The sequence below is a fragment of the Python bivittatus genome, unplaced genomic scaffold (genome assembly GCF_059951505.1).
Source record: "Python bivittatus isolate LINGU-HERP-01145 unplaced genomic scaffold, Pbiv_v1 ctg000840_np1212, whole genome shotgun sequence".
In the NCBI taxonomy this organism is placed as follows: domain Eukaryota; kingdom Metazoa; phylum Chordata; class Lepidosauria; order Squamata; family Pythonidae; genus Python; species Python bivittatus.
In genome coordinates, this window is record NW_028277113.1 from 9,594,121 (window position 1) to 9,619,498 (window position 25,378).

The 25,378-nt window shown below is 40.1% G+C and overlaps 1 protein-coding gene and 1 long non-coding RNA gene across 2 annotated transcripts in view; one reads left to right on the forward strand and one right to left on the reverse strand.

The window, feature by feature from the left end:
- Positions 1-9,744, forward strand: part of CDH20 (cadherin 20) — a 56,172-nt gene extending 46,428 nt beyond the window's left edge. The window contains exons 9-11 of the mRNA XM_007430841.3: positions 2,004-2,121; positions 7,711-7,962; positions 9,245-9,744. Of these exons, the coding sequence (XP_007430903.3) occupies positions 2,004-2,121; positions 7,711-7,962; positions 9,245-9,744 (870 nt within the window). The remainder of the gene's footprint in view (positions 1-2,003; positions 2,122-7,710; positions 7,963-9,244) is intronic.
- LOC148213695 (uncharacterized) overlaps positions 1-25,378 on the reverse strand; it is a 77,762-nt gene that overhangs the window by 1,042 nt on the left and 51,342 nt on the right. The window contains exon 2 of the long non-coding RNA XR_015794161.1: positions 1,283-1,547. This is a non-coding gene — a long non-coding RNA (uncharacterized LOC148213695). The remainder of the gene's footprint in view (positions 1-1,282; positions 1,548-25,378) is intronic.

Consider the following 25,378-nt stretch of genomic DNA (forward strand, 5'->3'; position numbering starts at 1 on the left):
ACAACATCTACAGATGACCTAATTTAACAGACATAAAAGTATTTTATATTTCCAAGTAGGATTAAAAAATAAATAAAACATCACAACCTTGTTTTAACTGGTTAAGAAAGGGTAAATCTTTCAATTATAATGCATTCAAATACCATATTAAACCAGTAGAACAAATTTTCCTGAAAATAATGTTATGGGGGCATTGGCTGTAATGATAGACCCCCATATTATCTACCTAATCAAGTCAGGATTGAGATATTTAAAATAGTTGTTTAAAAAGCATACTCTTGCTGTGATAGAGGCATATGTCTACCTAAATAGATTTCAGTAGATACACTTCAAGTGCATTCCATATATGTGATCAAAAATCACTTGAAAGAATACTGAACTTTACTTGAAATTACTTGAAAGGCTCCAGACTTACCAATTAAACAAACATTCAGAGAGAAGAGAGATTCCAAGAGCTGCAATTTAACAAATCTCCATTTTAAATGGCTATCCAGTTTCAGGGTTCAATAGAGAACATAAATCAAAATTTGCAGTCAAGATCTGAAAACATAGAAGAGGATCCAGACTTGGAATAAACCTACTGAAATCAGTGGACCCAAAATAACTGATGTCCCATTTATTTGTTTGTCTTCTCTAAGTATAATTAAGTCTGCATTCAAGCTATCAGGCTGTGGTTTATTGGTCAAGAATGGGTTTTCATTGGGCCTAACATTATCTTCTCTAACTGAATGCTTCTTCCCAAGAGAGAGAGAGAGACAGAGAGACAGAGAGATATTTAAAAGACTTGTGTGGCTGCCCATCTTATCCGTTACAACTTTGGGTGGTTCACAAAACAATAATAAAAACCAAAAGAGAGAATCACCACTTGGACCCAATCACATGCCACATTCCTGGAGGCCTTGACCAACCGGGGGGGGGGGCATGAGTCCAGAACACAGGTGGCAGAGCTCCCAGCAGCAAGGACCCTGTCCACTGCCTCAGGATCAACCAGTTCAAACTCTTCCCAGACAACTGAGCTCAGACATGTTTTGGTCATTCCCAAAGAACCTGCCCATCCAGAGCTCAACTCCAAGCAAAGTTGAGCAACTTTATCCGACATATACCAAAAACATTCCCCACAGTGGGCCTGCTACGGCTGCCCCATCCCCTCCTTACCCAGGAGGGACCTGGTCACCTAAAACATGGCTGCCAGCCAGTTATCTCCAGAGGCAATAAGAGCAGAGAAGTAAGTTGGCTTCACCACTCTTATTGCCACAAGGTAAATCCTAATAAAGGCTCTTACCTGTGCTTGGTTAACTTCACTCGCCCTCTTTCTCCAGTGGTACTCTGGGTATCTCTTGTGTTGCTTCAACTTTCAGAGAATCTCAGTAAACCAAGGTGCTCTACAAAATCTGCAACCAGAGGGAGTCCATGCAGGCACAATCCAGTCCAAGGCTCTTGCCACATGCTCATTCCAAGCCACAACCAGGGCCTCAGCTGAACCACGTGCCAGAGCTTCGTGGAAAAAACCATGTTGTCTTCAAAACTGCATTGGGTCCATCAGTCACCTGGGGCAGGCCAATTGAATAGGATAGGATAACAGTATAATGAATATAATGATATAGTGCCGTGTAGTGTAGTGTAGTGTAATAAATACTCTTTCCTAGCCCCGCTAGCTGATTTTCTTGCAGGGGCTGAATGTAAGGCCATAGATAATAGATACTCTTTCCTAGCTCTACTGGCTGATTTTCTTGCAGGAACCATCTGTATGCAAACCACCTGCTCTTCCACTGAGATATGGACTATACAGATTTGTCCTTCTCCCATGGAGCAAATCAAGTCCAGGTGTTTTGTTTTGTTCTTTGTCTAATCCTTGATCCTGACTGCCCTCATAGCTCTCTGCTCCCTCTGCAACAAGCTATTCTTCAAAGGCTAAGTTCCTTTTGCTTTCATTGTAATTCTGAAAATTGTTTATCTCCGCCGGAATTGTCATTGATCAATTGCTTTGTTCTTCTGTCCTACAGCTGATCCAGACAGTAAGTGCAGTAGACCAGGATGACCCACAAGAGGGACAGCACTTCTACTACAGCCTGGCTCCGGAGACAGCAAACAACCCTAATTTTACTCTAAGGGACAATCAAGGTAATTGAACTAGACATCAATTTGTTTTGCTAATTAATATCTTCTGAAATAGGTTGAACTGCAGAAGCGCTATTTAAAACTGCTCCGTGAGCCAGCCACTGCAAATAATACCACATGACACCTGCTCCTTAAAAGCAGCCGTGAAATGATGTATCATTTTGTTTTCAGAACAGTTATAAAGAATTTGCCTCATATTTCTCAGTGCAGTGATAAGGCCTTTTATTTTGAAGAACGATACCAAGGTTGTGCAAATCCAAACCTTGTTCTCATGTTGTGGATGTCTTCAGTGAATAGACTTAGTACAAAAGGTTGTAAACTTCCATTTTAAATAATAAATGGGGGGGGGAGAGGAGAAGAGATGAACAGATGAATATTATTTCATTCTTTCTTAATCCTGAGCTTTCTCGACAATTCCCCAGAACACAGAAAAGGTCATTGCCTTATTGTTTCAGATTTCCTTCCTTCTGGTGGTATACAGATCCAAAGCAGAAAAAAGGCTTCAGAGAGGATGTGGACACATTGCCACATCTGTGGCACCTCCTCCTTATAGAAGCCAACGCTTTTGCTCGTGGCTCGCACAACAATTCTCTATAGTCCCAGGAAAATATGTATTTGAACTTAAGAGGCACAGACAGGGGGCAATAAGGCCATTATAACCTGTCAGCATCTCCTTAATATCGCCTTAGCGCAAACATGTATTTTCCTGGGACTGCACAGCTGCTGTGTAAGCCCAGAAAAAGTTTCATTTTCTTTTGGAGAAGCCAATAGGCATAACAAATATACTCATGTCCCTTGAAAAAGTACCTTTTCATTTCAGATCCAACGTGACCGCATGTGACTTTCTATGGCAAGACGTGTAGTACAGAGGTGAAAGAAAATGTTTAAAGAAATAGAAAGTTAGGGGGAAAAGCCAAGAAGAGTGTCAGAAAAAGAGTCCTAACAATCAGAAATAAGAAATTAGGCAACTGTGCATAACAAAAGAAATGTATACTTTGCTTGCTTGTTTGTTTCTAAGATTTATTTATCATGTCATGCAAACCATCTCTAGAGAATGTATAATATTAAATTGGTTCAGTATAGTATACATGAGAGCCAGTTTGGTGTAGCGGTTAAGGCACCAGGCTAGAAACTGGGAGACTGGGAGTTCTAGTCCTGCCTTATGCACAAAGCCAGCTGGGTGACCTTGGGCCAGTCACTCTCTCTCAGCCCTAGGGAGTAGACAAGGGCAAACCACTTCCAAAATCTTGCTAAGAAAACTGCAGGGACTAATCCAGGCAGTTGCCAGGAGTCAAGAATGACTCAAAGGCATCCCCCTCAAAAATAATATGCATTTTTAAAAATCATAAAACAATAAAACCAATAAAAATGTAACTAGTGGTTATGAGTGTTGGAGCAGTGTCACTGAGGTGCGACTGAGATACCAAATATTGAGGTAAATAAACATGTTTTCTGATTAGCCTAAACCAGTGTTGTCCAAACTTGGCCACTTTAAGATGAGTGGACTTCAACTCTGGGAGTTGAAGTCCACTCATCTTAAAGTGGCCAAGTTTGGACAACACTGGCCTAAACTGTAATAAGAATCAATATGCATTCAGCAATGCATACTTTCAGCAGGTTCCATTCCATCTCCTTTCCATTCTTCTGGAATTCCAATTTTCCCCCTTCAAATAGGAAACTCCTTGGCTCCTGAGCATGCTGAAGTGCCTTTGGTCTAGTTGTAGTTTCTACCTGAAGATTTCTCTTTCTAAAAACACATTATGTAAACCAAGAGTTTCTCTTGAGTCTGGTGACACCTCCCTCTGTTGAGCGGATGATGCTATTTAAACTCGATAAGACAGTTGGGGAAATGAATGAGCTATTCATGTAGGAAATGATATAGAAATAAGCAGCACCATAGCATCACCTAATGGTGAATGCTATTCCAACAGCTGGAGAAGCAGGGGAAATGTAAGACTTACAAAACCTCCCAAGCAGGTCCTTGAAAATGTAATACTGATTGCTTTAGGACACTTTACTCACAAAATCAGGTTTTCACCTAGCTCCATTCTCTGAAAGTTGAGTTGGCAGAGTTTTCAATTTCATTAAAAAAAACAACCCTTAGCTTTATAAAATAGACTGACCAGTTTGCTGTTGCATTAAAGGCATTATTTCTAACCTCTCCACAACTGGCCTTACCATGTGGTTGTGCAGTTATTATTCTATGCATGCTCAGGAACCCACATGCACAGAAGTTACAGACTTTCAACCCTGTTCAGTTCAGCCTGGAAAGGTTGTGGCAGAGGGTGGACACATATTCCCATGTCTACCCTGCAATTAGAAGTTCACATTTAGGTAACCTTGACTGATCTCAAAATACGTTCATTGGAAAACATTTCAATATGGGGCCAAGAACATTACATGGATGTGTCCTCAAAGTCATGAGGAATCAAGATCAACTCGAAGGAGACTTTATCTTTTCCCTAGCAAGGAACTTACACATTTAGCTATTGCTCTGTAACAGCCTTCCTCAGCATGGTGTACAGGTAGTTCTCAGTTAAAGACTATTTAACAATGGTTCAAAGTTACAGTGGCCTCGGAAAAAGTGTTTTATGACCTGTACTCACACGACCATCGCAAACCATTACACCACCTATTGCGGTCACATGATCATGATTTGTGACCTTTTTACAATGGTAGTTAAGCGAATCACCATGGTTGTTAAGCAAATCATGTCGTCATTAAGCGAATTCCAGCAAAAAATGTCCATTGGGGAAGCTGAATTCGCTTAAAGACCACATGATCGCTTAATGACCATGTGATTCACTTAATGACCATTGTAAAAAAGGTCATAAAATCAGGTCTGGTCACATGCTGACTCGCTTAATGACCACCCCACTTAACCACCAATTTTCTGGTCCTTGTTGTGGTTGTTAAGCAAGAACTACCTGTAAATCAATATAATATAAAAATGATATGTTTTGCCACTTTAATACCTTTAAATGGCAAAACTGGAATTTTTATAAGGGTATAACTTTCAAGAAGCGCAGTGTCTTCTCACATCAGCAGTCTACACTGTATAGCCATGAAGTGCCCAGATTAATTATTTGGAAATTGCTGTCTAGGTTTGCAAGACATTGCCTTGCTGGAACATATTTGTGACCCGTGTCTTCCTGGCTTAAACTTACACTGCTGATGAGTTTGAAGGAAGCCAGCATTAAAACATTTCCTGATTTAGGTTCACTTAATGCTTGGGGTATTCTTCTAAAACAACGCTTCAGGTATAAGACAGGGAGAGAGGGAAAAAACTGGGGAAAATTCTCTCTCTGTCTCTTTTGCCTATTTATTTCAACATCTGTAATTAGGAATGACAAGAGAGGTTTGTTGTCAAAAACAGTTTTCAGGCACATCATTTTTATTAGGCAGAAGAATAAATAGTTCTGATTCTGCCCTTTGGTGCCATTCATTTCAACACTGAGTTCTTTCATTATTTTTAATAGGGATCTCAGAATGATGAATATTCATATTTAGAAGTGCTATAGATTAGAATAAAATAGGACATTAAAATGTATTGCAACATAGTCATTGCAGCCATTTAAAAATATCATTTACATTAAAAAAAATACTGCAATGCAATATTCTGCAAATAAGAGCTGAATAGATCGATTGAAGTGAAAGGGATATAACCCTTGACTAACTTACATCCCTTTAATTTCAATAGATCTACTTTGTTTAATCTGCGCCCAACCTATTATTTGCAAAAACCATCCCAACAAGATGAAGGGCTATAGGTCAATGCTTGGATCTATTTATAACAACAAATATTGCCAAATATTTATTTCAGTTGGTATCTTCTAAGTATAACTAAATTTAGATTCAGTAATGATGAACACAAGAGCCAATTTGGTGTAGTGGTTAAGGCATCAGGCTGGGAGACCACAAGTTCTAGCCCTGCCTTAAGCACAATGCCTTGAGCCAGCCACACCCTCTCAGCCATGGGAAGGAGGTAATGGCCAACCACTTCCAAAATCTTGCCAAGAAAACTGCAGGGACTTGTCCAGGCAGTCACCAGGAGTCAACAATGACTTGAAGGCACCAAAAAAAAAAGATGAACATAAGCTGATGATTCCACCTATTGTTCTCTTTTCCAAAATATAATTCATGAGATCATTTTGGCTTAGTTGGTATATTTGGCCTAATGTATGCATATTGGTATGATACTGTTACTAAACAGCTATTTTCCTACAGATCCAGGTAGAATGTTTGTTATTCACACCAGGGCTGTTGTTATTCTATTAAGCCATGTAATCAGCACTTGCACATTTGTTACTATCATGTACTTGGGGGAGGGTGCAGCTTGTATAAACACAGCCTTCGCTGTGTAAGTATTTCTTAGTAAAAATGACCCAGCTACAGAGGATCCTAAATGAAATGGATTTGGGAGGTCTCTTTTAGAGAAGATTCAGGCCTGAGCAAAAGCCCTGCTGAGTTACCTCTGTCAGCACTTGAGTGAAGGGAGTGCCCCCCTCCTGGTTTTCTTAGATGTCTCAGGGGGCTTCAATACCGTTGACCAAGATATCCTTCTGGACTGACTGCAAGAGTTGAGGTTGGAGGCCTTGTGGTTTTTCTCCTCCCTAAATGGGCAGTTTCAGTTGGTGTGTATGGAGGAAGAGTGGTTGCATCCATAACTACTCTACCATGGGGTCCTGCAGAGCTTAGTCCTCTCCTCCATGCAGTTTAATATCTATATGAATAATACCTATATTAAGCTACTTTGGAAGGTCATCCATCAGGTTTAGGGTGTGGTATCATTATTATACTGATGATACCCAGTGGTACTTCACCATCCCAGAGCAGACCAGGGATTCCACTGAAGTTCTGGCCTGGTGCCTTGAAGCTGTAAGGGCCTGGATGGGTTAAAACAAGCTCAGATAAAATCCCTACAAGACAGGGTTTGTTGGTGATCGATCTAGCATTTATCTTGGCTCTGGATGGGATACAGATCTTCAATCTGGGGGTCTTCCTGAACTGTTTAAGCACCAGGTAGAGGGTTTGGCCAAGGGGCCCTTCACCCAGCTCTGGCTGGTAGGCCAATTGAAAGCCCCTTTGGATCAGAATATTCTGGCAAAAATGTTTTACAACCCCATGATCATGCTCTTATACTCCTGAAAAATGTTTTACATAAACTTGCAGATTACTCAGAAACTTCCACTGATCCAAAATGTAGTAGTCCATCTGCTAGCTCAGGGTAGTGTATTTATTGGTCATCTGGCTAATGAGAGGCCATATAAATTAAGCAAATAAATAAATAAATGTTTCACTAACAATAATAATAACATTCACAGCATGGACATGAGCAAGCCAGTTTCCAAAGGCAGAGAAACATTTGTAACTGAAAGTCTAGAGTAAGTCACCAACAATTGCAGATTCAATATATATGATTCCAGAAGTAGTTATCTTGCAGCAGTAGATCCAAGTAAACATAATATTGTAAGTTTATAAAACTAATCCAAAAACTAGTTTTGTAATATGCGTATTTGATATTTTAATATTGTGAATAAATATTGGCCTGTCTTCCTTCCTCCCTTCCTCCCTTCCTTCTCCAAACTTTAGACAACACAGCTTGGATTTTAACCAAGAGATCGGGCTTTCGGCAACATGAGCAGAACACCTTTTATCTTCCCATCTTAATAGCTGATAATGGACGTCCTGTGCTAAGTAGCACTGGAACAGTAACCATTCATGTTTGCAGCTGTGATGAAAAAGGTCTTGTGATGTCCTGTAATGCAGAGGCCTATGTACTCCCTGTCAGCCTGAGCAGAGGAGCTCTCATTGCCATTCTAGCCTGCATCTTTGTTTTGCTAGGTAAGTATACGTACCATTTCGTGAACAAAAGCTAAATCTACATATTCCTCAGGCAAAATAAGGGAAGCGGCAATATTTGCTGGACTGTAATGCCAATCACCACAGTGATACCAATTTTGGTGGAAAAAAGCCTTTTTGATTACCATTACATATAAAATGTTTCCTGTTGATTTGTCATGTAATTCTCTTAGGACATTTACACTCTAGCTAGACCAAGGATGGACAAAAAAGTAGCATCGATTGTCCTCTAGATCTGCAGGTGACTTGCAGCATAATAGTCAAAGGCTTCTTAGTCCTAAATGTCAAACAATAGTTGCAAGTTTAAAACCTCCCTGTCTCCAATTGCACTGCTTAAATGAACTGCCTGGAGTTGGATTTTGTGTCAAAGCAGTTCCAAATTGGTTTTGATACTGATCACAAATTCCTAAGCAAGACATGTACTGATCATTACTTTTCTTTAAATTCTTTATTACCATATGAGGCATATTTTTTATTTTGTTGTGGTCGATGGACTTTATGTTCTAGTAAAAAGCATACAAAATAGGTTGTGTACACAGCATTAATGAGATTGATAGGTTTCAACATGATGCTTCCTTAGAAGCCATTAGGGCTTGTACATGCTTCTGAAATGATCCAGAAGATGTACTTTGGATCTTGCGTGAGCACAACATCTCTCTGCTCTTCATTAACACTGGTATATCTTCTACTGCAAGCTTGAAAAAAGATGCTGCTGTTTTAAGAGTCACCTTAATTAGTTGACTCCTTAAGCAGTGACTTCTTTCACAGGCTCATGTAGAAAGCTGAGGCAGGTTGAAGCTGGTTTAATTAATAACGGGTGCTGTGCTTCTGTTTGCAGGAACTCCAAAGCACTTGTTCCAAATCTATCTTGAAGCATGCACAGCCATATTGCCCATGCAATATTGCCATATTGTCCATCAGCATTCTGGGTATCTTCCCATAATAAGTTGGACTTCCATAATCTCTTCACTAGCTTGATCTTTTGGCATTCAGCTGGGAAGTTATGTGAATTGAAGTCCAGCATATCTGGAAGTCATCACATTATCTAAGGCTACATTAGATAATCAGCAAAATATTGATACCAGAAGATTTCTTAGTGTAGCCCAGAAACAGGTAGTTCTTGTCCCCACATGTATATAAAAATGCCATGTGTCATGAGCTACCAACAGTGTTGAAATCCTCTCTCTTTCTTTGACCAAGAGATGGGATGATATTAGGGAAGAATTGCTGTCTAAGTATCTGTATCTTTGTTCATTACCTATAGTTCTGGTGCTACTGATCTTATCCATGAAAAGACACCGGAAGCAGCCTTACATGATTGATGAGGAAGAGAATATCCATGAGAACATTGTCCGATATGATGATGAAGGGGGCGGGGAAGAAGACACTGAGGCTTTTGACATTTCTGCCCTGTGGAATCCCAGAGAGGCCCAAGTAATGATGAAGAGCCGACAAGACATGATGCCAGAAATTGAAAGCCTCTCAAGATACGTTCCTCAGGCCTGCACGATGGACAGCAGTGTTCACAACTATGTGTTGGCCAAACTCTATGAAGCAGACATGGACCTCTGGGCACCTCCCTTTGACTCCCTCCAGACCTATATGTTTGAGGGCAATGGCTCAGTGGCCGAATCGCTCAGTTCCTTACAGTCTGTAACTACGGACTCAGAACAGAGCTACGACTATCTGACAGACTGGGGACCTCGCTTTAGGAAGCTGGCCGAAATGTATGGTGCCACAGAGGGGAGTGGGGCTCTTTGGTAACAAAGAGGGAAAGGGCCAAGTACTTGGTATTCAAATGCCGCCATCCAAATGTGTACTCATCTGATATGAGACATTGGTGAGATGGCCTCCTACAAATAGCAATATGATGCTTGAGGGAGAATGCAGAAGAGTGCAAATAAAGCGCTCTCTGGATCAGCTTTATGAAATTACTTTAAGCTACATTTGTAAACAATGATAACAGGAAAGAAAGAAAGGTGGGAAGAATTTCCTGGGAATTGTCTTTTATTTTCTTTTAAAGACTACACACGAACATTCGGTTCTGGATTAGAATGACATTATCATCTCGCTGATTTAAAACACGAGCACACACTCACACACATGGACCACTTATTAACTTTTTTACGTCTGAGTGTAAAAACCTATAAATTTCAGTTCACAAGGGATTGTGTGTAGAAAGCCTTCTCCAGTAGATGATACCTTCCTCTTCGTTTATAAAAGAAACATTTGTGAGAGAATACAGGAAGACACCAACAAAACAGAGGATTTTCTTTTACCAGCGAGTCCATATGAAGAGACTGAATAGCAAAAGACTTGAGTGAAGTGGGAGGGAGAAACAATTGAATGCCCATGTGTCATACGCATTATTACTAATATCAGATTAATGTATGTGGAGTCTCTCTCCTCAGCTTTTAAAAACTATGATTCAAAATTAAATCAGAAAAAAATGCCTCATTTCTGCACTGTAGATACTTCTTCCACGTGCCAAATGTGAAAATCAGATATTACCATAAAAGCCAAATAAAGTTCTAAAATTATTTCATGTCTACATGATGTTAGAGGGCCTTTCCCAAACTAGCCAAGATCAAACGGAGGGAAGTTTACACTGTAGGTGACCTACTTGAACAAATGCAGTATTATAGAGGAATAAATGGATGTAATAAATATTCCATATATAAGTTTTGTATATTTGTTAATAATTTTGGTAATAAATATCATGTACTGGATGCAGTACCTTAGAACTCTTTTAATAAAAGTTAAATTGAAGGAAAAAGAATTTCCAAATGGTCTTTCATCCGTTACAGCTAAAGAGCACCTTGGCTGAAGCCATTGCAATCCCTCTTCCATGTTTGTGGTCTCCAACTCGGTCCTCTCCAGATGTATAGGAAACACTGCTTCCAGAATACCCAGCCCTACTGCTGCCTCAGCACACTGGAAGCTGCAGTCTCAACACTACACAATGTCACCTATGGTTTTAATATTGTGTTTCCCACAATTTCTAATCCAGTATCTGGTGAGACAAAGAAACACACCACTCGAAAAAACAAACAAACAGAATGTTAATGCAGCTCATTGAGATTCTGTGGCAATCTCAATGACCGCAATCAATAGCAATCTATATTTGGGGTAGTCCAGGTTAGGGACAGATTGTCATGGAGAAAATCTGTATGGTTGCTAAGAGTCAACAATGACTTGATGGCACATAATCAATCAATTCCATGCCTCTCTGAATTAATCACATGTAAGTAAGACATTCAACACTCTAAGGCAATTTATTTCAACTAGATCAGGGGTTCTCAAGCTGTAGATCACAACCCAGCACTGAATCAGAAGCAACTTAGAAGGAAGTTGCAAAATTTAATTAAAGCTGAACAGGGAACCCTTTCAAAATTCGCTCCAGTCTTTGCTCCCTGCTTTGGTGTCCAAGCCAAAGTGGGCTTGCTTGGGCAAAATGGGAGTGACTTTTGACAGTGCTCACACTTTGCCTGCACAAGCCCACAACAAGCAGAAGCAGCACTGCAAAATTTAAGAACCTCTTATGATATAGAGATTAATTAATTATTAAAGGTCAAGGGTATATTTATTTCTTGCCCAGCCATCCCCAACCGAAATCATTAATTTTATTCATGGGGAAGCTCTTAACAAATTCATTTAGCATTTTAGGAAGCCACTCTTATTGCAAATATTGAGAATTTTTGAACTGGACAAGAGCTGCAATATATTACCAACCCTTAAGATGCAAGTTGAAAAACTATAAACACCTGTATCTTCTTGGATCATATATAAATAATAAACTATATACATGGATTATACATTATACTTGACAGCATGTCTGATTAACACAGTTTCTTTTACAGAAGCAATTTTGCAGTCTTGGGAGCAGCACTAAACTGCAACTTACAATCTGTGTAGTATTTACTTGCATCACGCAAGCAACAATACAAACTCTGGAATGAAACAAGTATGTAATTTTGCATCATATGCGTGCGACAACAATGAGCCCAGAGAGAGACTGTAGCTTTATTCATATTTTTAAAGAATATGTACATAACATTTGTTATTCCAGAATATAGGTAGATATGAGAATATCTCCAACTTGGGATTTCTGATTCCTCTCTGAGCGAGAGAAGCTGCAAATGAATGAATGAAAAACAACAGACAATAGGCCCAGTTGACTGTATGACTATAAGACTTCGCATACCTGGAAGACGCCAACTGGAAAAAAGCAACTTTAGATCAACATAACTGGACTGCAGAGTAGCTGTGTGTCCTACTTCACAGAATATTGTCCTGTTTGAAAGTGGCCTGCAATTGAAGAACTGTGTAGGTCCAAGTCCCAAATCATAAGAAGGGTGAAAAGAAGATGGTAGAATTGGGACCCATCACAGAACTAAGCCAGGATGCCCACAAGACCTACAGTATCTTCCAGGGTTATCCATTCATCACTGAAGTGCTATAAAGCATGCATTCATTACTGTTATTTCAGCACAGTTGTGGTGGGCATTCTACCTTAGCCAATAGACTAAGCAAGTATTAAGATGACTAAATTAAGTATTTCCACTATGGAATTTCTATTTAAACCAGAGATGAGCAAGTGATGTAGCCCCTATACACACTTCACCGTCCACAATGCACTGCACCTCAGATTATGACACAAAATTGTGGCAAAAATACTACTTCCAGCATGATTCTTTCCATACTTTTCCAAAAAAAGAACAAATTGCCTGCCCCAAATGGACACTTGTTTTATCTTAGTCTCCAGTACACACAACCCCACAACCATGGGCAACCAAAAAAAAAAAAAAATCCCCAGCCTATAGAGAAATAACCATCCCTGGTTTAAATAACTATGGATGCTATTCAACCATTTCTCCCAAAGAGCATTGGCTAGTTTTTATACATCGCTCCTGAAAAATGTCTGCTTTCACTGAAATGAGTATATTTGGATCACTAGAAATAAACAACATCCACAATAAGGATTTCTCCCTCTGCTAGAAACTGCATGTGATATAGAATCAGAGCAAATGGCAGTCTTTACATGCGGCATTTTCCATTCACAATGAAATGAGAGAAGACAGTTTAAGAAAATAATTATGAAATATTAGAAATAAAATTACAATAGGCACTGCCCATTCAGAATGCTTAAATTCCCCTGAAGCCACCAAGATTATCTTGCACCTGCACCTGTTGGCTCTTCCTCTTAAAGGCACCTGCAGATGTTCTTCCAATCCATCTTCCAGATATATTGGTTAATTATTATGCTATCTAGAATTCAAGGAATTCAGCTGAACACATCTGGACATGACAGGGAAGTTTATTCTGGTCCATATGGTATAACACATATAATTGAAAGGGATTCATAGAAGAGGTGATGGGTCTAGTGGTTTTTAGAATGGGGATTTTTCCCTCCAAACTATTAACTATAAAAAATTCCAGTTTAGAGAGTAATTACCCGCAAATCCACTGCTGCAGCAATGTCCTTAGCTCCCATGCTTACTGCAGTTGAAAAGGCTCCTTAAATTATTTTTCTTTTTCAAGATAAAACTCACTTTCAAAAATAGCAATATTTTCTTACTATCAGACTGAAATGTCACAACTCGGCCTTCAACATAATTCAGCAATATTATTTTCTTTGTCCATCAAAAGTGTTTATTTTTGTGCTTCTGCAAACCTCGTTTATTATCTGAACACCTGGATCCTTTTCAGTCACAATTCAGAACAGGGTACGGGACGGAAACGGCATCGGTTGTGCTTTTGGGTGATCTCTGGCTGGGCGGGATGGGGGCTGTGGATATACAGCCTTATCCTACTTGAAGTCTAGGCAGCTTTCAATACCACTGACCATGGTATCCTTCTGGATAGACTCAGAGGACTGCGGGTGGGTGGCACAGTGTTGTGCTGGTTTACCTCCTTTCTCCAGGGTCGATTCCAGTTGGGGGTGATTGGGGAGGAGAGATCCCGCCCTCAGCCCCTACTGTATGGAGTGCTGCAGGAGTTGCTGTTCTCTCCACTCAGTATCTACGTGAGGCCTCTGGGTGAGCTCATCCATTACCATGGGGTGAGGTATCATCAGAATGCTGAAGATACCCAATAATACATCTCTGCTCCTGGCGAATTAAGCAATGCTGTGGATGTCTTATCCTGGTGCCTGGAGGATGTGAGGGTCTGGATGGGGAACAACAGGCTTCAACTGAACCCTGGCAAGGCTGAGTGGCTTTGGGTTTGGGGGCTTGCCAGGTCTAAGACTATGCCATCTTTGGTGCTAGATGTAGTTTCACTGCCCCAAACAGACCCCATGCGCAATCTGTGGTCCTCCTAGACTCATGACACCTGCTCAAAGAGCAAGTAACAGTTGTGGCTAGGAGGGCCTTTGCACAATTTTGTATTGTGCATCAGTTGCACCCATTCCTAGATCGAGGGCCTCTACTCATGGTTGGTCACTCATGCCCTAGTCACCTCCTGGTTGGACTACTATAATGCGCTCTACATGGGGCTGCCCTTGAAGAGTATCTGGAAGCTTCAGCTGGTGCAAAATGCAGAAGCACAGGCAGTTATGTGTGTTTCTAGTAGAACGCATGTTACACCTCTGCTCCACAAACTGCATTGGTTACCAGTCTGTTTCTGAGTCCTATTCAAGGTGCTGGTTTTGATGTTTAAAGCCCTACATGGCATGGGACCAGATTATTTGAGGGACTGCCTCTCCCCGATTACATCTGCCCGTCCCACCAGATCCAGCACAGAGGGCATGCTGCCGGTCCCATCGGCTAGGGAGCTACTTTTGACCAGTCCTAGGTAGCAGGCCTTTTCTGCTATGGCCCCCGCATTATGGAATATCCTCCTTCCCCCAAAGTGAGGCTGGCTTCATCACATTTGACTTTCTGAAGGTCCCTCAAAACCTGGTTGTGTCATCAGACCTGGTGACCCAGGGGACTGGTGAATTATTGAGGTAGCTACACTAGTATTAACATCTCTTCACCCAATATTTCTTCTCTTTTAGCTTTGTTTTTATCATTTGTAATGCTTTTAATAATAATAGCAATTGTTTGGTACTTATTAACAACTTGGTTTTTTTAGCCTTGTTGTACACTGCCCAGAGTCACTCATTTATGAGATAGGCAGCTATATAAATTTGACAAATAAATAAAACCATTTTGCTCCTTAGTAGTTCCATTTTGATCTGCAAAACCGTAATTGTTAAACTCCTTTTACAAGTCCTCACAGAATACAGCCCTTAAACTAGATTATATGGTTTCATCCTATTGTTTTTAGTATGTGCTGTGTAGGGGAAAGAGTTCAGAAGCATTTCTACTCAGGGAATCTATTATGCATGAAATATTGTACATAATCATGAAGAGAGTGTACAGAAGAAAACACAGTGAATTGCCTTTATTGTAAAATGAGGCCTACAGGTAAGGGAACTTCATAAGGGAACTATTAAAAACCTGATCATTTTTAAAAACTTGTAAAGATGAGTTTATTTCACTTTTTTCAGTAATATTCCAAAAACTTACCAAATAAGAAACATTACTTTAAAAGTGAGAAGAGTTCCTCCAAGTGCCATCATCCAATTCCTCAACAGATTTTTTAAAAGGTTACGTCTGAATTGTGTGTGACACAGAGAGAATAATTAGAACAGACTGTATAATATCAGCCTGTATTAAAATTTTGTCTGTCCCCCAATGTTATTGATATGTTTAGTGCTGTAATTTAAAAAATAACAGCAAAGCAGGCAAAGAGACACAATGGGGCCTTTCATTTTTCCTGGACTACTTTTCTAATTTCACAGATTGTTTGCTACAGATTCAGTTAATAACCTTTAAAATACAAGGTAAAGCCACACAACAGCAGTAAAAAGCAGCAACAGGAAAAAGTCTTATTGACCACAGATATGCTCAGATACCTTCATCAGTCTCCTACAATTTTGTATTGTTCCCAGGTAGACTACTCAAGGGACCATCTATGGTTTACTCCAATTAATTCTGTTCCCAGAACATGGTGAAGAAGAGGAAGATTGCACCCCATACAATCAAGTGCTCAAAATTGCATGGAGGCTACTGCTATTTTCTGTAAGGAAGCCCTCTATGTTAGAATGTCGAAGGGTGGAGGCATGGCCATGGATATGAGGATATCAGGGCTGAGGCCAGTAGGTGTGGGGTCTTGCTTCAGTAGCTATTTTTGGTATACTCATAAGGGTGGACAACTAAAAAAGACTTCTTCTTCGTCAAACAGACTGTTCTTAAGAAGTAAATCTCCCTGTATGGTCTTAATTGTTGGAGAAATGTTCAGAACAGAGCCCTAATCTCATTTTTTTCTTGTCTCCTTAATCTGACAGCAGCATATATCTTTACAACTACTTCATGAAGTACATCAAGATAAGAAGCTAACCAAAAGTTACTAAGTGAGATTTATGCTTCAGTCCTAGTCTATTTAAACTGTTCCCTGTTAGGTTCAAAATTAGATTCTCAAACCAGAATTATGACCCTAGTTAATAAACTTACATACAACTCAAGTTCCATTTTCGGTCCAACAAAAATTTTGGATTTAAGCTGATCACCAGTCTTGAATCATTCTTGGACAAAAGAGTGCCGATCAAATATAGCAATATCAGCAGCAACTGCTGCCTTTCTGGTGTGGGAATAGGAGAGATCTGCTGACAATGCAAAGCATGGTATGCCACCAGTGATCCATGATAAACATTGAGGTTGTTTTTCACACATTGCTCCATATGCTGTCAGTCAGTTTTCCCAGCTATGGGTAAAACATTGCCGCAGGCGCATTAAAATAACGTATTGGTACCATGAATGGAAAAGAAGAGGGAAGAGGTTGGGACATTCATTCCTATCTTAAGAAAGTGCAATTGATTTAGTCATGAAAGTTATATCCAAACTTGTTCCCTGACCAGTCCTTTTCAAGAGCAGTAGCTCCCTCCATTCATTCTGAAGATAGCATTCATGACTACATATGGCAATTCTTCAGTGATAATTAATCTATCAACCAGACTCTGAGAGGTACAACTATTAGCTTGCTATATCTTTCTTGTGTGGGTTGTTAATGCTGGGAAAGGTGGAAGGAAATTGAAGAGGACAATCAACAGCAAGGTGGATGGACTTGGCTACAGTGGCATTGAGTGCACCACTGGAAGACCTGAAAGACTAGGGTAGGGATGGATTGTCATGGAGAAAATCTATCTATGTGGTCATTAGGAGTCAAAAACAACTTGATGGCACATAATCAATCAATTTTCTGTTGCCACATTCCCATTGGCAAGCATCCTGTGAGAGGAGAAATGAAGTTGTAAGAACATTATACATGCTTAACTGATTTAATCCAGAATTCATCTCTCTCCACTGAGGTCCACATGGCACTGGTGTTATGGAATGCTGTTGGCCAGTGTTGTGACTTTTCTATAAGTAGGGCTTTCTGCTGTCTGCTAGAACTAATACCAGTGAATCTGTAAGAATTGCAACATGTATATGGGGAGACCAAGATAACTGAGTAATAATACAAGACCACATGCATGCTGAATCAATCAATTATAACAATAACCCAATATACTGCTGCCAGCTGGGCCCAGTCCAGCAATTGTGAGCCTTCCTGGGCAGAGATGACATGGCATCAGTAATCCATGTTCTGGTTACTTCCAGATTACTGCAATAAACTCTATATGGATCTGCCCTTGAAGATAGTTCAGAGGCAGAATGAAGCAGCAAAATTTTATCACGTTACCATTTAGAAACCACTAACACCAGTCCTAAAAGATTTACATTGACTGCCTCTCTGTTACTGGTCAATCTTCAGAATGTTAATACTATAATGATGTTCAAGGCCATTAACAGAATAGTGGCATGCTTGAAGAAGAATATTTCTAAGCATGTACAGGTAGTCCTCGTGTAGCAACCATAACTGGGACTGGCAACTCAATCGTTAAATGAGGTGGTTGCTAAGTGAAACTGTGACCGTGCTTATGATCTTACTTCAACTTTCCTTTGTTTTGCAGACCTGTGAAGGTCATAAATGTGAGGATTGGTTGTAAAGTTACTTTTTCATCACCTTTGGAACTGCAAATGGTCACTAAATGAGGCAGTCACTAAATGAGGACTACCTGTATCTACCCAAACGTTTAAATCTGCAGTAGGAGCTCTTCAGCATCTCATGCCTGGAAGAGGCACATTGTGTGGGGCGGTGGGAGACAGTCTTCTTACTTGTAGTAAGCTAGTTTTACAGTGCCCTTTGCCTAGATGCTGACATTATCTGCCTTTAAGAACTGGCGCTTTTACTCATGTTCTCAGTTTAGCATCTACAGCCTAACCATGCCTTCGTCTCTTAACTGTCTCCTGTTTAAATTATTATTATTTCCCTTGGTTTTCCTGTTGGCCTTTGCTTATTTTATGTATTGAAACCTACCATAAGATCCGTAGGAGTATGAGGAGGTTATGAACATCTTAAATAAATCACTGGACAAGGTGGATGGACTGTTACTTTAGAATCACAGCACATACAGTAATACAAAAGGTGGACTTTGGCCCCTGTTAAAAATGCCTGGATTTTTATTTTTGCTGAACTACAGTGCCACCTAGTGGTGACATTGTGTGTTTTCCCAGGAATATATATTTCTTTTTAAAAATGTATGTATTGACAAGGTCAGGCCATAGCATACAGATAGGATTTGAAAAGGGAACCTGTCCCTGGCATGTTTTATCAAGACACTGCTTAATGAAGCAAGAACAATATAAACCATTGCTTTCCTATCACAGACATGAACATTTGTATTAAATGATATGCCGAACAATTCTATACCTTTATATTTAGAAGTATGTTTCATGGAATTCAGTGGTACTTAACTTGCAGATAAGTGAGGACAGAACATAATTTGAATGGAGTCAAACACTCATTTTCACTGGGTTCCTCATTTAGATAGCCTTAAATTCATTCTGTACCATTTCTGCATCCTTTTTTTTAATGCTACACACAAAAAACTTTGCATTGCCAGGTGCGTTTCTTGACCTATACACATTTCTTATTTTGCTGTTCTCTAATACAACAGTTTTATTTGCTCAATGTATATATTTTTGCAAGCATTATTTCCTGAGTATAATTTCCATGTGCCTTCTCCCCTATATCTAGATAGAGAGATTGTACACATTTTTGAGTTGCAAACTGCATTGCAAACTTTGGAAAAGAATACCTTTTGGTGATTAACTGTGTTCCAGTTTGAGAACAAACTGGGGAATGAGAGATGGATAATTTAGTAAGCCAACTGCAGATCTAACAAACAAGTCCATCATAGGTGGTGTACCTTCTGCCACATAATTCCACACACTGAGATGGATAAACAGATTGACTGAAATCAAGTACCTTTAAGATTGTGAAGACGAACCTAGCCATCATAAATTCCGCTCTAATCTAAGTATCTCTGAATTTGGATTCATTAGGATTCTACTCCAGGATATAATCTAGATTTGTGACCATGTGGAGAAGAACTGAACTGAGAGACAGATTTGTCTAATGTATAGCAGCTGTTCTTAGTGTGCAGGGGGTGTACTCATAAAAGGGAGCAGAGCAGGAGCAGAAAAAGACATTTAATTCCACTCAAATGAAGTTAAAATTACAAATTCCAGCAGGTGGCAGCATCTGCCTGGCCTTGTCAAAGCTCCAAAGCTCAACAGGATTGGCTCTGGTTAGTATTTGGTGGGAGAACATCAGGGGTACCTGTAGACTCAATGGAGGAGTTATCAAACATTCTGAAAAAAGGATTTTTTGTTGCCAACAAAATTATATCTCTATTACCATGCAGTCCCTAGGAATCAAGCTTGACTCAAGGGCATCCTTACCTTTTTAAACTAAATATGGTTAATATGATTTAATAAATCACTTAATATTAAATAAATTCAGCGACAAATGAGGGACTTTGATGGCCACACTCATGGCTGTATGAGAAGGTTGCATGTGCCCTGGGACCTTAAGTTATGGATCCAGATTCAGTTCCTTGCATCTTTAAGTAGGGTTAAGAATAAAACTTTTCTGAAGCTCTGGAGAAACATTACCAATCACTGTACAGACAATCACTGTACAGACTAGGTCAATAGTCTGACTTGGGGTACTTTCAGACATCTCAAAGCCACTTGCAAAGGGAATTCATTCACCTAATATTCAGTCAACACCGTCATTGCTGAATGTATGCGATCATACTGAGGCATTTTTTTCACCTGCTCGAGTCTGATTGATTGATTGATTGATTGATTGATTGATTGATTGATTGCAGGCAGGGAACCCCTATTTCCACCAGCAAGTGTTGCTGATGATATAGCTGGGTTTCACTCAGGTCTCAGTTACTAGCCAATAGCCAAGCACTGTACCGCTCACCTGCTGGCAGGGAAGGCCAGGCACATTTGATTATCTGTTGATTCTCTGCAAGCACTACAGACCAACATTATTTATATCCTAGTAACTTTAATAGCCAGACCAAATCACTCAGGCCTGCCTGCTTGAACAGCAGAAAGACAATTAATCTGACAGTGCCCTTAGTGTTACCTTAGTATAACAAGTATATTATGTTGCCTAGAAAATGAAAGGATAAAGAAGTACATTGTAGTCCCAGCTCTGCCTCTGTAAACGGAAAACACGCAAAATATATAAGGTGTTCTTTCTAATCTTTTCACCTTGCCGTTTTTCCCCTTTAGTATGTTAAGAGTTACATATCTGTACTGCTGGTACAGTCGCAAGCTTAATTACTATATCTAATCATTTGCCCCAAACCACTAATGGAGTCATGTTCTCACAACAAATATGACTTCACCTGCTGTTTTTCTGCTTGCTGGGGTATTGCAAAAATAAAGGGGGGGGGTTGTAATTAACAGAAGATCAGCAGTATAATTTGCCTCCCTAGTTCATGAAGGGGGGACTTAATTTAAATAGGAAATTATGCATAAGTAGTTAATAACTGAACTGGGTACAACAACAATCATTTAGGAAGTTAGCCTCAACTTTAATGGGTAGTCTCCAGAAGCATGCTGAAATAGATAAAATCTTGGTCTAATTCAGCAAGCCTGTCCTTGTGTTACTCTGCCACCCCAAAGGACATGTTAAGTAAGTTCACACAACCAAGGTTTCCCACTCAAGTTCTTGGGTCATATAAATATCTAAAAAGCAGTCATTTTTAATTTATTAAATCAATTTATTTGGCCGCCCATCTCACAAATTCAACTCTGGGGAGCTAACAACATGTTATAAAAATAAAAAACAATTTTAACAAAGGGTAAAAAGTTACAGTGGTCACCAAGGGTAAGCCCAGACTAAAGAAACTACAAAAACCTCTCAATGGGACATCTAACATCCTTACCTCCAGGTCCTGGAGCACATCCAGATCTTTTTGAAAGTCCAATAGGGTGGGGGCAATCTAATCTTGGTGGGTGTGATGTTCCAGAGGATAGGCATTGCAACAGAAAAGGCATACTTCTGAGGTCCCATAAGATGATCCAGAGCATGCCCCTCCTATTGAATCTAGTGGAATAGATGGAAACAACCCAGCCCTGTGTCATGAAGGGCTCCATAGGTGACAACCAGCACCCTGAATTCCAACCGGAAGCTCACTGGACCAGCTGCAGCATCTGAATGGCCTCCAAGGGCAGCCCCATGTACAGCACATTACAGTAATCCACTCAGGAGGTGACCAAGGTGTGCGTGATGGTGAGCAGTGCCTATGGTCCAAGAAGGGGCACAAATGGTACATAAAATAAAATTGTGCAAAAACCCTTCTCCCTATAGCTACCACCTGCTCTTCAAACAGGAGCCATGAGTCAAGGAGACCCCCCAAGTAATGTAACCCTATCCAGAGTCAAAGATGGGAAAACCCTGGGTCCAGGGGAACCTAAAATCCACAGCCACTCAAGAACACTGAAGCCTGTTCTTCCCCATTGAGTCATCAGGCTGTGTAGCACTGAGTGGAACAAGATTGCCCAAAACCTGAAAAAGCCAAGTCCTTTAAAATCATTTCCATTTTAGTGCGGTATGAAGGGATTTTTCCTAATACCTTGAAATAATTTCTGTTTCAGAGTACACAATATTAATGCAATGTAACTGTAATAATGGATATTCTTAACCCATCAACCAGGTTAAAATGGTAACTGTATTTGGAAGTAGGGGTGGGTTGACAGAGCTCCTACATCTTTGACACCTGTGTGGCAAGCAAAGAGTCAACATGAATTTAGATTTTTTTTTTTAAATCCATTTAGGTATGGACAGTGTGATTGATCTACACTGTGTGCAGAGATTAATTTATGTCAGAGCTCATGCTGATATAACATCTGCTCTCAAAGGCAGCACTTAGCTCTAGAACATGTAAGCTCCATTAAATAAGCACAGTTAAGTGGATTTAGGGACTTGCAGGCTGGATGGTAACTTTCCATGTTTTATTGCTCCAGAAAGCTAGTGTTGTCTTCTGCTGAGAGGCAGGGGTGGGGGGGAGATAGGCTGGAAGAGACAGGGAGAAGTAAAGTTGGCAGAGAAAGTGTAGCCAGATGTGACAGAGTTGGCTTCTGTTCTTTTCAGCCCTGCTTTCTTCAGTTGTGCAGTTTTAACAATCTTCACATTTTCTGTCTGCCTCAATGTTGGTTTGTTTCTTTATCTGATTTGCTGATTAAGTGTTATTAGTGTGCATATACCATCTAGTTGGTGGGATTTGGGCAACATTGTGTTAGCTTGCCAGGATGTCTCTAGGTTAGAGTTCCTAGCTTTCACAGAATAGCATAAGCAGGCTTTGGATAAAATTGGACTTTGTTTATGCTTGTAGCACACTGGCCAAAAGGTGCCTTCGAGGCAGTTTTGACTCGTGGCAACTGCTTGAATTAGTCCCTGTAGTTTTTGGCAAGATTTTCCGAAGTGGTTTGCCATGGCCTCCTTCCTAGGGCTGAGAGAGAGTGACCAGCCTAGGGTCATCCAGCTGGCTTTGTACCTAAGAGAGGACTAGAACTCACAGTCTCCCAATTTCTACCCTGGCGCCTCAACCTCTACACCAAGTAATGTCCCCTCCTAGACAATTTTTGTCCCAAGAGTTTCACTCCCAAGATAGGGATTTTTTTGCAGCCAGCAGTATACTTATTTTTTATTATTTTTTTGCAGTTGCCTGGAGGTATGCTCATGAAAGAGTGATGCCACCAAGGGTATGGGGTGGAATTTTTAAAATTTTGAAAACAATATGGAATTCAGAGATTCATTTCTATTGATATTCAGAGATGAGCCAGTACAAATAGATGTGTTATACCTCAGTGGACTTTCTTTATTACTGATTTGTTCAAAAGGGCAAGGGAAGCACGCCACCATAATTTAAGAACTTGCTATCAAATTTGGATGCTGTGACCTGAGGGAGCACCCTGAGCCACACAGAAAGGAATGAAGCTGTGGGATGTCCCATTCTTTTAAATTTTTCCATAGAGACAATGTATTGTACTACGGCTCCATGTGGGAGAACACTGGGGGAAAAAAAAAACTTCAGGCCAGTTGATAGATTACCTGGAATTCTTAAGAGGATGACATTTTGCACACTTTTTGGAAGAAGAAGCTATTGATTTAGCTACCCATCTTCTATCACTGCTTCCCTCCCGCTCATTCTCTGATGTGTTTGCTTACCTCACCTTCACCGTCCTTTAATCAGCGTTTCTAGAAAACCCAATCAATATCAATATCAAGCAGTCTGATTGCACTGAATGATTTATTTTCAACATAATAATGAAAAAATAATCATGATCCGTGTTCTGTTGATGCCAGTAGACGAAAACTAAGAAACTAGGAAAAGACACAGCATCCTCTTGGCTGTTACGTCGCAAGGCCTGTACACAAAACCGCATTGGAATCCAGTCTTCCAGTAATAGTATGGTGAGAAAAATTCTCATGCACACATTAACATTCAGCAAAGAAAATGACTCTGTCTGCCTCGTTAATCATTTGGCACAACAGAACCAATTTCCTTGAATGTTATTTTGGCATCAGCACATCATTATCCCATAACAAGAACCTTCTCAGTTATCATTATATCTTGGGGATAGAAGTAATTGGAAGTGAAGTGAATACTGTAAAATGGTTTTGAGGTGCTACTTTGAAAAACATGATTGACAGAAATATTTGCTCATTATGCCTAATTCTCATTATATTCTGTTTAAAGCTGCCAGGGAAACAGCACTCAGTGTGATTTTAAATCAGATCTAACAGTTTAGTTACGCAGCTAGCAATATCATTAGGGCAAGCAAATGTGAAGAAGGATGAGATGTTGAAACCATTAAGATCCGTGAGTCACGTCTTTCCCCCAAAATGAAAATGGAAATATGCCTAAAAGGTATCTCACTAGATAGGCATCAGAGAGGTAATATGAAAACGTTCATATCTCACAGCCTTCATTGCTACCCTACCTAGTGCTAGCCTAGGGCATACAGCATTTCTTGATTGCCGATTCCTTTAGTATTAACCGTCAATCCCAAAAGGCAAACGCTGTCCATCACTTCAGAATCTTCATGGTCATTTCTAAGGCTGGTAGGTGTACTTTTTGTCATTAGTTTGGTCTTCCTTGTATTTCATCTTAGTCCATTTATTTTTTTTCACTGTGCTCCTTGACTTTCACTGCTAGAGCTTGCAGATCTTTTGCATTTTCAACTATCAGAATATTATCACCAGCACAGCACAGGTTACTGATGTATCTTCATCCATTTTTAAAACTATGCTCACCTTTCAATCCAGCCATCCACAATATATATTCAGCATATAGGCTGAATAAATAAGGGGAGAGTATACAGCCTTGTCTTGATGCTTTGCTGACCTGGAGCCAATCTGTTTCGCCAGGTTCCATCCAGACTGTGGCTTTCTGACCTGTCTATAGGTTTGCGTGAGCATAATGAGATATTCTGGGATTCCCATTTTCCTAAGGACATTCCACAGCTTGACATGGTTGACACAGTCAAAGGCCTTTCTATAATCAACAAGCGCATATTGACTTCTTTTGGTACTCTTTGGCTTTCTCAAGTATCCAACATGAATTGCCAAGATGCCTCTTGTTCCTTGGCCTTTTCTAAAGCCAGCTTGAACATCTGGCATCTCTCTTTCCATCTAGAGGTCTAATTTGAATTGCATGATCTTAAGCATTGCTTTGCTCACATGCAAACATTCCCAAGACAGATACCCACAATCAGTTTGGAATAAGTTATGGCTTTGCAAAATGCAAGGAGAAAGTGGCTCAAATGTACTTCCAGAGAAATCTTGTTCCAGAACATGAGAGCTGCAAAGGAAAAGACCTTTGTGGGTTTGTGTTTCCAGATGCCATGCAGCAAATCACAAACACATTGCAGAGGCTAAGCTCTCTCCCTTTAATCCAGTGAGAGTTATTTACTTGAGCCCTTCATGCACTGAAAGA